The sequence below is a fragment of the Molossus molossus genome, unplaced genomic scaffold, assembly GCF_014108415.1.
Source record: "Molossus molossus isolate mMolMol1 unplaced genomic scaffold, mMolMol1.p scaffold_m16_p_40, whole genome shotgun sequence".
Classification (NCBI taxonomy): domain Eukaryota; kingdom Metazoa; phylum Chordata; class Mammalia; order Chiroptera; family Molossidae; genus Molossus; species Molossus molossus.
This window is the reverse complement of record NW_023425378.1, coordinates 280,989-294,867: the sequence shown is the minus strand read 5'-3', so window position 1 is coordinate 294,867 and position 13,879 is coordinate 280,989. Positions and strand designations below refer to the sequence as shown.

Here is a 13,879-nt window from a genome sequence, read left to right as displayed (position 1 = left end):
ATGAAGAGATATATTAGGAAATACCCCAACCACCTACCTTTAAACTAGATTCATAGTCAGTGTTCACTTTGAACATAAGCCCAAGTCGTAAATGAATTTCCTTGGCTCGACAAAAGCTGGGATCAACATAAAGCACCTCCTGAAATGCCTTAATTGCCCTTAAAGAATATAGACATAAGAACTGTTAGACTGTAATATCTATATGTATTTTCCTTGGTAGTTCAAGAAACATTCTGGTACAACAATTTTTACAGAAATTATAATTTTATACAAGCGTTATAAATAGTAAAAGTCATTAGAAACTGATAAGGTATCTCAGTTGAATCTATTTCAACTTCCTCAAATTGTTCAACAATATTTAAAAATTTTACATTTTGAGTATAAATAACCAATTTAAAATTTTTTAAATATCTCAGAAAGAGCATAGTAGGAAAGTTTTTAAGAGAGCATGAGGACAGGAGTGTTAATCCTGGACCTTTATTATTCCATAGAAATCAACTTTCGAAGTTTTAGTACTACCCCACACATTTTGGGTTCTATTCCAAACCTACGTAACTAAGATTAACACAGTAACAACTAGTATAATTTTTTCCAAATGCAATTCCTACGGAAGAGAATAATTTGTGGAAAATTATTCTCTTCCGTAGGAATAGAGCATTTTTTACTCTATTAGCAATGCAGTGTCAACTTTGCTATAAATTGATGGCCAGTGATTGTGTTTAACTTCTCCATTCATATCAATAGACAGCCTACCTTTGTTCTAACTGTATACTGTCTTAATTATTTGTCTTTTTAACAGGTGTTGATTATCAATAAAGAAAATCTAGATGCACTCGACACATTTTTAATGTTATGAACTATACTAATGAATAGAATATAAAAAAAAAGACAAAAGAAAAAAACTTTATTTTGAAGTCAAGTACTGTATTCCCTAGATATCACTTTTACAACTTAACATTGTAAAATGTTAATGTGATTTGTACTTCCATTCATACCACAATTTAAGGGAAAGTAATATACATACTACGCCTTCAGTAAGTCATTTAGGTTAAATCTTACTTCTAAAATTGTGAGGCTATAAAATTGAGCATTTTAGGAAACATAGACATCTAAAAATGAGTTATCAAAATTTATAATCAATTTCCCACACCCAATTTAACATTTCCATATACATACAAGGGGTCGGCAAAAGGAGATTTACAGTTATTCTTGTATTATTTGTTTGTATTACAGTGTAAACTTACTTTGGCCCAATGTATTCAAAGCAATTAATATTTTTAAAATAAACTAACTTATCTCCCTCATTATTTTCTTTCCTTATCTTCAATCTAACAAGGCTCATGGGTATCTTAAGTACATAAAATTGTGCAACATGAGATACACTTTTCTATTATTAAACTGTAAAGATATTTGTTCCCAGCCTTACATTGTATTTCATGTAAATTTGTCTTAGCTAGCTAAAATAACTGTATCTATCTGAACAAATAACTATAAATACTGACTAAAAAATAGATATTTCAACTTTGATGTAACACCAACTGTAACAAATTATTCCAGTTAGTATAACTTTTAGACTTTTCTAAACAATCTCTCTATAAACTTGTTAAACCCTATTTCTACCTTTTGTAACCTCTGTCCTCTTCCCATCTATAAGCGATCACAAGTCTATGAATACAATGTCACTAACAGCTGTGCAAAAATTATGCCATCTTTTTCTTTCAGTATGAAATATGCTTTAAATTATTAAAGTGGGGACCTAAACTCAAGGCCTGCTTCTGCCCCTAAATAAATAGTTAATAACCATAGAGTAAAAGGACATCTTATTTCCCCATTCAACAAAATGAAAAGATTAAAACTATGTGATCTTGCCCTGGCCGGTTTGGCTCAGCGGTTAGAGCGTCGGCCTGCGGTACAGAGAGACCCGGGTTCGGTTCCCGCTAAGGGCATGTATCTCAGTTGCAGTTTGTCCCCGGCCCTGGTTGGGTCGTGTGGGTGGCAGCCACTCGATGTGTCGCTTTCACGTCGATGTTTCTCTCTCTCTCTCTTCCTCTCTCTCCCTCCCACTCTGTCTGAACAAAAAATGCAAAAATGCCCTCGGGTGAGGATAAAAACAAAAAACAAAAAAACAAAACAAAAAAAAAAAACTATGTGATCTCCAAGATCTTTTCTCATTCTAAAAATTCCGAATTGTAAAATCTGTGAATAGGATTTTCAGAGGCCTTAAAATAGTCCTAATCTTGACTCATTTTAAAATAAAGTTCCTATAAAAGAAGGGAGTGGCTTAAGTTTAAGATCACTCAAGGTAATGTGTCATTCGACAAAAAAAGAAATTGTTAACATCTATAATTCACAAGCTTATTTAATAAGCAATGCAGTGAATCCAAATACGACATAATTAAAAAGCTCAAAAGCCAGCCCTGGCCGGTTTGGCTCAGCAGTTAGAGCATCGGCCTGCGGTCCCGAGAGACCCGGGTTCGGTTCCCGCTAAGGGCATGTACCTTGGTTGCAGTTTGTCCCTGGCCCTGGTTGGTCATGCGGGTGGCAGCCACTCGATGTGACCCTTTCACATCGATGTTTCTCTCTCTCTCTCTCTCTCCCTCCCTCTCACTCTAACTGAACAAAAAAAATGGAAAAAATGTCCTCGGGTGAGGATTTACAAAAAAAAAAAAAAGGCTCAAAAGCCAAAGAATTAAGAAAATCAGAAGTCAGACTGTCCAATTAAAAGCTAAATATTCACCTCTGGGAAATCACATAAAATACTGGCAAGTGGAAATTTAAGAAGTTTGCATAAATATTCAGAATGACCTACACAACATGATGATAAATACTGGCCATGTACTCATTCACCTTCCTCTGAATTCTCATAATATATAAATCAAAAACACAGAAACCAAAACCAAAACAGTTTTCTGTATTTTAAACTATCAAAGTCATACATATTACTATCACAGTTAATCCTCAACATTGAAAGATATACCTTAATTATTTAGTAATTGAAAAATATTGAGAGTATATAATTAGGGCTGAACTTGACAAAGTAGAAGATTAAAAAGGAAAATAAATATACTAGTAATGAAATGTATGTTTACTGACATTACTGTGTTTATTACAGACATACATGCATGCGCACGCGCACACACACACACCACTCAAAACATCTACTTGTAAGTAAACTTACCAGTGAAATGCATTGTAGTAGAAGTAAACCAAACCAAGGCCATATAAAAAGACAGCATTCTGTTAAAAAGAATGGTACAAGTTTTTAGATTTCAAAGTTCTAAAACTTCTTTCACATCTTAAAATACACTTTAAAGAATAGTCATGAGTCAACAGGTAACACAGAAGACAAAAGACAAGAAACATTTACAGTTACTTTAATAAACTCTTCAGGAAAAATCTTAAAAATTTTAAATTTTGTGTAAAACCACACATACATACAGAAGACAAAAGATCAAAACAAAGCAATCCAGAGAAAGAACAAAGCTGGAGGTATTACATTTCCTAATTCAATTTATACTATAAAACTATAATAGAAACTATACTGGCATAAAAAGGAAAGAAAGGAGAGAGGGAGGGGCCAAAGGAAGAGAACACAGAGCAAAGATATAAATCATCACACTTACAATCAACTAATATTTAACAAGAAAGGCAAGAAAGCCCAATGGCAAAAGGGTTATCTCGTCAACAAATGGTTTTGAGAAAGAGTGATAAACACATGCAAACTTTGTGTAAAAATATTACATTAAACCCCTATCTTACATCACTCACAAAAATTAACTAAAAACAAGAAAATAAGATTAAGCAAAAAATTTGACACCATGCACTCCTAAAAAAAAAGGTAGAGGCACCTTGACACTTCTCTTAAAACGCTTTTTTGAGATTGCAAAATGGCAATGGAGTGAATAGAAGCTACACAGACCATCTCCTAGGACAAAATTGAAATTACAACTAAACAACGACAAATCATCAGGAAAAAGCAACAGAAAAGCAGCCACAGAGGATCCATATAACCAGGGACACTGAATTGAGCCTGGGAGGTCTTGGGAGGCGAGATAGGGAGGGCTGGGAGCCCATGGACAGAAGATGTTTTAGCTGTGAGCAGTTCCCTCCATGTTAAAATCCAAAGCCGACTCCACAGCACAGAGGGATGAGACAGACTACTAAATCACCTACAGACATCCACCACTGGTACTGGCAAAGGGAGGGCAGACTGGACTGAAACTGTGTGTGGACACTTGGGACTTGGAGGGCGCTGAGAGTCTTTGCTGAGCCATGAATGCACAGGACAGTGGCCATCTTGCTCAGGGAGCCCCTTCCCAGAACCCTGGGGAGAAGCAGCAGTCCACTCCCTGGGAGATTTAACCCCACACAGCTGGACTAGAGAAATGCAAATTGAGGCTCATTAACGACCAGCATCTGCCCCACCCTCTGGAAATTCTCCTAGGCTGAAAACCTGAGAGTTACAACCCAAGGTTTATCAAGTAACTGAGACTAACAGCCTCCAGGCAAAAAACTAGAGGATAGCTGAACCATTTCTGGGCTTGCAAATCTACCCAGGAAAGACTTGACTTACTGGTGTTAAACATGGGTCCTCCCACACTCATCCAAACCCAGCAGACAAAGCCACCAAAAGCAGAACACCAACACCCACAGGGAAAATATGACAGGCTCCAAAACCCACTGAGATAGCCTAAATGGTGAAACAAAGGAAACAAATCCCAAATGAAAGAACAAGAGACCTCTACTGAAGATGAGATAAATAAAATGCAGTTAAACAAGTTTACGAGAGGTAGAGTTTAGAGCCATGATCATAAGAAAGCTGAACAGCTTGAGTAAGGAGTTGAACATTAAAGATATAGAAACACTGAAAATAAACCAAGTGGAAATGAAGATTGACATAGCAGAAATGAAGAACACATTGGAAGGAATAACTAGCAGAGCAGAGAAAGTTGAGGACCGGATCAGTGAATCAGAAGACAGGGTAGAAAAAAAATCAACCTGTCAAAAAAGCAAAAGAAAAAAAAACAATTAAAAAACAGGAAGAGAGCAAGAGAACTGTTGAACAACTGATAAGGTAACAACATTTGCACCACAGGAGTTCAGAGGAAAAAAATCAGCAAGAGTTAAAAGATATATTTGAAATAGTGACAGAAAACATCCCTAACTTGGTAAAGGAAGAAGGCATACATACAAGTTCAAGAAGCTCAGAGAACCCCAGCTAAGAAGAATCAAAACAGGCCCACACCAAAACACATAATAATTAAAATGCCCAAAATTAAAGACAAGGAGAGAATCCTAAAGGCAGCAAGACATAAGCAACCAATTACCTGCAAAGAAACCCCAATAAGATTATAAGCTGACTTCTCCACAGAAATACTACAGGCCAGAAGGTAATGGCATGAAGTAATCAAAGTAATGAAAAATGGGATCTAAACCCAAGACTACTCTGTGAAGCAAGATATAATTCAAAATAGAAGGTGAAATAAAAAGCTTCTCAGGGGGGGAAAAAAAAGGCTAAGGCATCATTCAAAATAGAAGATGAAATAAAGAGCTTTCCAGGAAAAAAGGGCTAATGGAATATATTAGCACCAAACCATCACTGCGTGAAATGTTAAAAGCACTGCTATAATTAATAGAAAAAATAGAAAGAAAAATAAAACCACAATAAACAAATATGGTAATAAATAAGAACATATTAATAATAACCTTAAATGTCAGTGGACTGAACGCTCAGATGAAAACACACAGAGTAGCTGATTGGATAAGAAAGCATGACATATATATGTTGTTTACATGAGACCCACCTCACAACAAAATACTCCTATAGGTGGAAAGTGAAAGGATGAAAAAAAATCGTCTAAGCAAACAGAAAGGGGGGGAAAAAAGCTGAATAGCAATACTCATATTTGATAAAAATTTCAAAATGAAGGCTGTAATTATAGACAAAGTTGGCCATTATATAATATTGAGAGGTTCTATCCAACAGGAAGATATAACTTGGATGAACATATCTGCACCTAATATAGGAGCACCAAAATATATTAAAAATCTTCTGGAGGACTTCAAAGGAGAAACTGACAGCAATACAATCATAGCAGGGGATTTCAACTCCCTAAAGACATCACTGGATAGATCCTCTAGACAAAAAATTAACAAGAAAGCAGAGACTAAATAATGCTCTGCATCAAATGAATTTAATAAATATGTACAGAGAATTACATGCCAAAACCTCAGAATTCACATTCTTCTCAAGTGCACATAAGACGTTCTCAAACATAAACCACATTATAGGACACAAACTAAGACTGAAACCACATCAAGCATCTTCTCGGATTACAATAGTATAAAACTAGAAATAAATTACAACAAGAACATGCAAAGACATTTGAACACATGGAACATAAAAAATATGTTATTAAACATGAATGGGTTACCAAGGAGATTAAGGAAGAATACAAAAATTTCTGGGAAATCAATGAAAATGAACACACCACAACACAGAATCTATGTGATGCAGCGAAAGCAGTTCTGGGAGGGAAGTTCATAGCACTAATGTCCTACCCCAGAAAGCAAGAAAAAATTTCAATTGACTATCTAACCTCACAAGTTAAAGAACTAGAAAGCAAACAAAAAGAAAACCCCAGAGCAAGTAGAAGAAAAGAAATAGTAAAGATCAGAGCAGAAATAAATGACATAGACATCAAAAAGCAATTCAAAAGGTTAATAAAACAAAGAGCAGGTACTTTGAAAAGATAAACAAGATTGATGGAACCTTAGCTAGACTCACCAAGAAACAAAGAGAGAGAACTTAAAAACACAAAATCAGAAATGAAACAGGAAAAGTAATAACTGACACCACAGAAATACAAAAAATCCTTAACAAATACTGTGAACAATTTTATGGCAACGTATTGGACAATCTCTGAGAAATGGACAAATTTCTAGAAACACACAGTCTCCCAAACTGAACCAGGAAGAGATAGAAAACATGAACAGACCAATAACAACTATGAAAATCGATGTAATCAAGATTCTCTCAGCAAACAAAAGTCCAGGCCTGGATGGCTTCACGGTAGAGTTTTACCAATATTCAAAGAAGAAATAACACCCATTCTCCTCAAACTATTTCAAAAAATTCAAGAACAAGGAGGACTTTCAAACTCGTTTTATGAGGCCAGCATAATTCTAATTCCAAAATCCTAAAAAGACACTACAGGCCAATAATATCCTTGAACATAGATGACAAAAACCTTCACAAAAGACTAGCAAATCAAATCCAGCAATAAGTTTAAAAATTATTCAACATGACCAAGTGAGATTCACCTCATAAATGCAAGGCTGATACAATATTCGCAAATCAATAAATGTTATACACCACATAAACAAAATGAAGATAAAAACCATATGATGAAAACAACAGACGCTGAAAAAGCATTCAACAAAATCCAGCACCCATTTCTGATAAAAACGCTCAATAATGTGGGAATAGAGGGATCATATCTCGACATAATAAATGCCATTTATGAAAGACCTAGAGCCAACATCACACTCAATGGACAAAAACTAAAAGCATTTCCCTTAAGAACAGGAACAAGACAGGAATGCCCACTTTTGCCGCTCTTATTTAACATAGTACTGGAAGTCTTAGCCACAGCAATTAAACATGAAGAAAAAATAAAAGGGATCTAAATTGAAAAGGATGAAGTGAACTGTCATTATTCACAGGTCACATGATATTATACCTAGAAAACCCTAAAACTCCATCAAAAGCCTGTTAAATTTATTAAATAAATTTGGCAAGGCAGCAGGATACAAAATTAACATCAAGAAAGTGACAGCATTCATATACACCAATAATGAACTCACAGAAAGAGAAACTATAAAAACAATCCCATTTACCATTAGGGCAAAAAAATTAATTTAGGTATAAACTTAACCAAAGAAATAAAGAAGCTATTTGTAGAAAACTAGAGGACACTGACAAAAGAAATAGAGAAAGATATATGAAAGTAGAAGCACATACCTTATTCATGGATTGAAAGAATTAACATCATTAAAATGTCCATACTACCCAAAGCATTCTATAGATTCAGTGTAATTCCCATCAAAATACCAACAACATATTTCACATAACTAGAACAAACACTTCAAAAGCTTATATGGAACCAAAAAGACCCAAATAGCCACAGCAATCTTATAAAAGGACAAAGTAGATGGGATCACAATACCAGATATAAGGTTATACTACAAAGTTACTGTAATCAAAACAGCCTGGTAGTGGCATGAGAACAGGCATATAGATTAATGGAACAGAAAAGAGAACCCGGAAATTGACCCAAGACATAATCCTTAATTAATATTTGACAAAGGTGGCAAGGGCATACAAAGGAGTAAAGACAGCCTCTTTAATAAATGGTGTTGGGAAAACAGGACTGCTACATGCAAAAAAATGAAACTAGACCAGCAACTTACACCATACACAAGAATAAACTCAAAATGCATAAAAGACTTAAATGTGACTTGGGAATCCATAAAAATCCCAGAAGAAAATGTAGGCAACAAAATTTCAGACATCATACACAGCAGGATTTTCACTGATGTATTACCTAAGGCAACAGAAAGAAAAAAAATGAACACATGGGACTACATCAAATTAAAAGGCCTGTGCATAGCAAAAGAAACAACCATCAAAGTGGAAAAGGAACCCATTGTATGGGAGAGCATACTGCCAAGGATACATCAGGTAAGAGGTTAATTTCCAAAATATAAAGAGTGCTCATATAACTCAACAAAAGGAAGACAAAGAACCCAATTAAAAAATGGGCAGAAGGCCTAAATAGACACTTCTCCAATGAGGACATACAAATGGCCAAGAGACATATGAAGAAATGCTCGATGCCACAAATCATTAAAGAGATGCAAATTAAAACAACCATGAGGTATCACCTCACACCTGTCAGAATGTCCGCCATCAACAAATCATCAAACAAGTGCTTGTGAGGGTGTGGAGAAAAGGGGAGTCTAGTACACTGCTGGTGGGAATGCAGGCTGGTGCAGCCACTATGGAAAACACTATGTAGCGTTTCCTCAAAAAATTAAAATTTGGATTGCCATTTGACCCAGTGATCCCTGTTCTAGGAATATATCCTAAGAAGCCTAAACGCCAATCACTAAGAATATATGTACCCCTATATTCATAGCAGCCTGAAGCACCAATCAGAAAGAATATATGCACCCCTATGTTCATGGCAGCACTATTTACAATTGCTAAGAATTGGAAACAGCACAAGTATCCATCAATAGATGTGTAGATAAAAAAAGCTGTGTTACATATACACAATCAAGTATTATGCAGTTGTAACAAAGAAAGATCTCTTATCCTTTGAGACAACACAGAGGAACCTGGAGAGTATTATGCTGAATGAAATAAGCCAATCAGAGAAAGATAAATACCACGAGTTCACTTATTTGCAGAATATAATGGGAAAAAAAAAACCTGATGAAGAAAACTGACTCAGAGAGATAGAGAAGGGTATGGTTCAGACTGACAAACCTTGGAGAGGGGAAGGAGGATGAGATAAACCAAAGAACTTATATGCATGTATGTATAACCAATGGACATAGACAACAGTAAAAAAAAAAATTTAGCCCTGGCCGGTTTGGCTCAGCGGTTAGAGCGTTGGCCTGCGGTCCAGAGAAACCCGGGTTCAGTTCCCGCTAAGGGCACGTATCTCGGTTGCAGTTTGTCCCCGGCCCTGGCTGGTCGTGCGGGTGGCAGCCACTCGATGTGTCCCTTCACATCGATGTGTTTCTCTCTCTCTCTCTCTCTCTCTCTCTCTCTCTCTCTCCCTCTCTCTCCCTCCCACTCTATCTGAACAAAAAATGGAAAAATGTCCTCGGTTGAGGATAAAAAAATATGTATTAAAAAAAAAAAAGTTAAATAAAAACAAAATTGAAGGCAAAATATAGAGCTTCCCAAGTAAATAAAATTTACAAAGGGCTACATGAGTACATTACGACCAAACAAGCATTGCAAAAAATGTAAAAGGGGCTGCTTTAAGAAGAAATAGCGAGAGAGAGGAACATAGTTACAAAGGAAAATATGGCAATAAATAACTACTTATCAATAATAACCTTTAGTGTGAATGGATTAAATGCCCCAATCAAAAGACACGGGGTAGCTGAATGAGTAAGAAAGTATGACCCATTCCTTGGCCAGTATGGGCCAGCAGATAGAGCGTTGGCCCACAGACCAAAGGGTCTCAGGTTCAATTCCAAGTCCAAGGCATATACCTACGTTACAGGTTCAACCCCTGGCCCTGGTCAATGTCATGGGTAAGGCAAACATTCGATGTGTCTCTCTCACACTGATGTCTTTCTCTCTCTTTCTCCCTCCCTCCCTTCCAATCTGTCTACAAATCAATAGGAAAAATATGCTCAGCAAGGATTAACAAGAAAAAAAAAGTCTATACAACGCAAACCCTTATTTAGTTTTTTTGTAATCCCTATCAAGATTCCAACTTTTTACAGAAATAGAATAAATAGGAGGAGATAAGATCAATGATGCCTGCCCACTTGCTCCTAGCACAGGACTGAACTTGAAGCTAAATGTAAAACATTCAACTTGAAAAATCACCTGAAAAATAGCTGAATGGAAATACTGTGAGCAAGGAGCAAGTAGAATGTAGAGGGGACAAGAGAAGATTAAGAGTGGGTGAGCAAACTCACAGAGCTGGGAAATGCAGCTGAGAAGGTGCAGCAGCATAGCTCCTGCCCGCAAGGAGCAGAGGAACTCAACCCCCAAAAGAGATACCCAAAGGAGCAATACAGAAGTGAAGAGGAGTCCATGTAGCACAGAATAGTCAAAATCACAGGATTCAGCACACCTGGGGACTCAGAGAGCAATATCACAAGCTAAAAGCTAGTGCTTGGTTATACCACCAGACTGGGAAGCTCCCCCTGATTGTGTTTTGCGGAAGGGGCCACAAAGCAGAACTGTGGACCTGAGGAGGGAATCTTAGAGAATCACCCAGCAGTGAGTGAATCTGAAGGGTCTACTGTTCGCTGATGAGCCAGGGTAGTAAAGAGTGCTAGGGAAAGAGGTTTGATTCTCCCTACCTCTAGCAAAGAGGAGGCATACCTTCCCCCACCCACGGAACAGCTCTGGCTAGAAATCAGCACCTCAGGAGCAGGGCCTGGAGGTACCAGGGATTGAAACATCTGGCCCTGTGGCAGGAGCCCCTCTAGTTGAGAGCCAGCTGTGCTGAAAGTTTAGAAAGCCAAGCAGAGCAGATTTTTTTTTCTCTCTATCCTACTCTCCTTGGGGCAGTGACCACAATATGCCAGCAACCGGAGGTAAAGATGAGGCATTAGAAGGAGAGGAAGTGACCACCTGCCCCGGAGGTAAAGATGAGGCATCAGAAGGAGAGGAAGTGACCACCTGCCCCTCCTACAGACTATAGGCAACACCCTCCACCCTCCTCCAATACAAATCTATTTAAACCATCCTGACCAGACCTGATGGCCCACAGAGCCAAGTGCCATTGGGGAAGGGAAAGGAGCCCTAGTATGTTTAAGGAGCAAGCCCAAAGCAGAGCCAAGCCTCTTGGCCAGGGAAGCCCGTCCCACTGGAATACTTGGGGCCCAGCCCTGTAGGTCTTCATCTAGGAGGCCCAGGGCTAGGCATGGAGTGTCATTAACACTGGTCTGCACCAGAAACCCACACACCAAAGGGCCAGATCCAACAACATCGGAGCAAAATCCAGTGAGATCCAAAGTTTTTTTGTTGTGATTATTGGGGGGGGGAGGCTTCAATTTTTATATTTAATTCATTTTTTTTCTTTTCTCTTTTCTTACTTTCCTATTCTACATTTTACTTAGTGCACTGATTCCTAAAATTATAATTTTCTATTTCATTCGTTATTTTCTACCCTATATTTGTTATACTTACCCTATCTTTGATATCTGCCTTCCTTGCTTTCATTGTGTGTGTGCGTTTTCTATTTGTTTGTTCGTCTTTTAATCTCTTTGTTGAGACTATAGCTTTTATTACTGGTGTTGCTATTTTGGGGGGTTCTATTTGGTCTGGTCTGGTTTTGTCTTGTCTTGTTCTGTCAGCACCTATGTAACAGCTGGCCAACAGGTATGAGGTTGAAACTCACAGTCAACAAAACTGAGGACTGAGCCACAAAAAGACAACAGCAATCAAGACCCAAATTCAACAGGAGAACCCACATAAATCCACACAAGAATCATTCCTAGAGCATCCAGCTCAGAAGATCAAGAAGACTACAAGTTCACAAAGATTAAAATTATATCAAGGGTCTTCTTAGACCACAATGGCATGAAACTAGAAATTAATTACAATAAAAACACTCAGACACATTCTAACACATGGAAGCTAGACAGTATGTTATAAAACAATGAAAGTGTTGATTACCCATAAAATAATTTACCCATTTACCATAACAATAAAAAAATTAAAATGCCTATGAATAAACTTAACCAAGAAAGTAAAGACCAATTCTCGGAAAACAACAGGACATTAAAAAGAGAAATAGAGAAAGACATAAAAATATGGAAGCATAGTCATGACTGGTTTGGCTCCACAGTTAAGAGTGTCAGTTATCAAGCCAAAGGGTTGCAGGTTTGACTTCCAGTTAAGGGCACATACCTACTTTGCAGATTCAATACCTGGCCCTAGTCAGGGTCATGTGGGAGGCAAAAAATTGATATTTCTCTCTCATATCAATGTTTCTCTCTCTCCTTCTCCCTAGTTCCCTTCCACTCTATCTAAAAATCAAAGAAATAATATCCTCACTTGAGCATTAACAAAAAATAAAAATAAATAAAATGAAACCTCCATACTATCCAACGCAATCTATAAAGTCAATGCTGTCTATATTAAAAAGCCAACAGCATATTTCACAGATCAAGAATAAATAGTCCAAAAGTTCATATGGAACCAAAAAAGGTCCCGAATAGCAACAACAATCTTGAAAAGGAAGAACAGAGTTACAGGGATCACAATTCTAAATATCTTCTTATACTACAAACCAACTGTAATCACAATAGCCTGGTAATGGCACAAGAACAGGCATGTAGATCAGTGGAACCGAACAGAGAACTCAGAAACCTACCCAAAAAACTATGCTCACTTAATATATGCAAAAAAGGCAAGAACATATAATGAACTAAAGACAATGTCTTCAATAAATGGTGTTGGGAAAATTGGACAGGTACATGCAAAAACATGAAACTAGACTACCAACTGACACGACATGCAAGAATAAACTCAAGCCCTGGCCGGTTTGGCTCAGCGGTTAGAGCGTCCGCCTGCGGTCCGGAGAGACCCGGGTTCAGTTCCCGCTAGGGGCATGTACCTCGGTTGCAGTTTGTCCCCGGCCCTGGTTGGTCGTGTGGGTGGCAGCCACTCGATGTGTCCCTTTCACGTCGATGTTTCCCTCTCTCTCTCTGCATCTCTCTCCCTCTCACTCTGTCTGTACAAAAAAATGGAAAAAAAAATGTCCTCGAGGATATAAAAAAAAAAAAAGAATAAACTCAAAATGGATAAAAGATTTAAATGTGACTAGTAAAATTATAAAAATCCTACATGAAAACATAGGCAACAAAATTTCACACATCACATGCAACAGAATTCACTGATACAATGCTTAAGGCAAGAGAAACCAGAACAAAAAACAAAAAAACAATTAATATATTGGACTACATCAAACTGAAAAGTTTCTGCACAGCAAAAGAAACAACCATCAAAACTGAAAGGTAACTCAGTGTATGGGACAGCAGAATTGCCAACGATACATCAGATAAGGGGTTAATTTTCAAAAAATACAGAGTACTCATACAACTCCACAAAAGA

At 37.3% G+C, this 13,879-nt stretch overlaps 1 protein-coding gene across 9 annotated transcripts in view; it reads right to left on the bottom strand.

Annotated features, from left to right (window-relative positions):
- Nucleotides 1–8,514, bottom strand: part of LOC118616759 (lysine-specific demethylase 6A-like) — a 191,034-nt gene extending 182,520 nt beyond the window's left edge. For all 9 annotated transcript variants that reach the window (XM_036242190.1, XM_036242188.1, XM_036242186.1 and 6 more), the window contains exons 1-3: nt 8,473–8,514; nt 3,179–3,237; nt 38–158 (exon numbers count right to left, since the gene is read on the bottom strand). In XM_036242190.1, the coding sequence (XP_036098083.1) occupies nt 38–158; nt 3,179–3,237; nt 8,473–8,502 (210 nt within the window). In that variant the 5' untranslated portion in view covers nt 8,503–8,514. The remainder of the gene's footprint in view (nt 1–37; nt 159–3,178; nt 3,238–8,472) is intronic.
- Nucleotides 8,515–13,879: the final 5,365 nt, after the last annotated feature.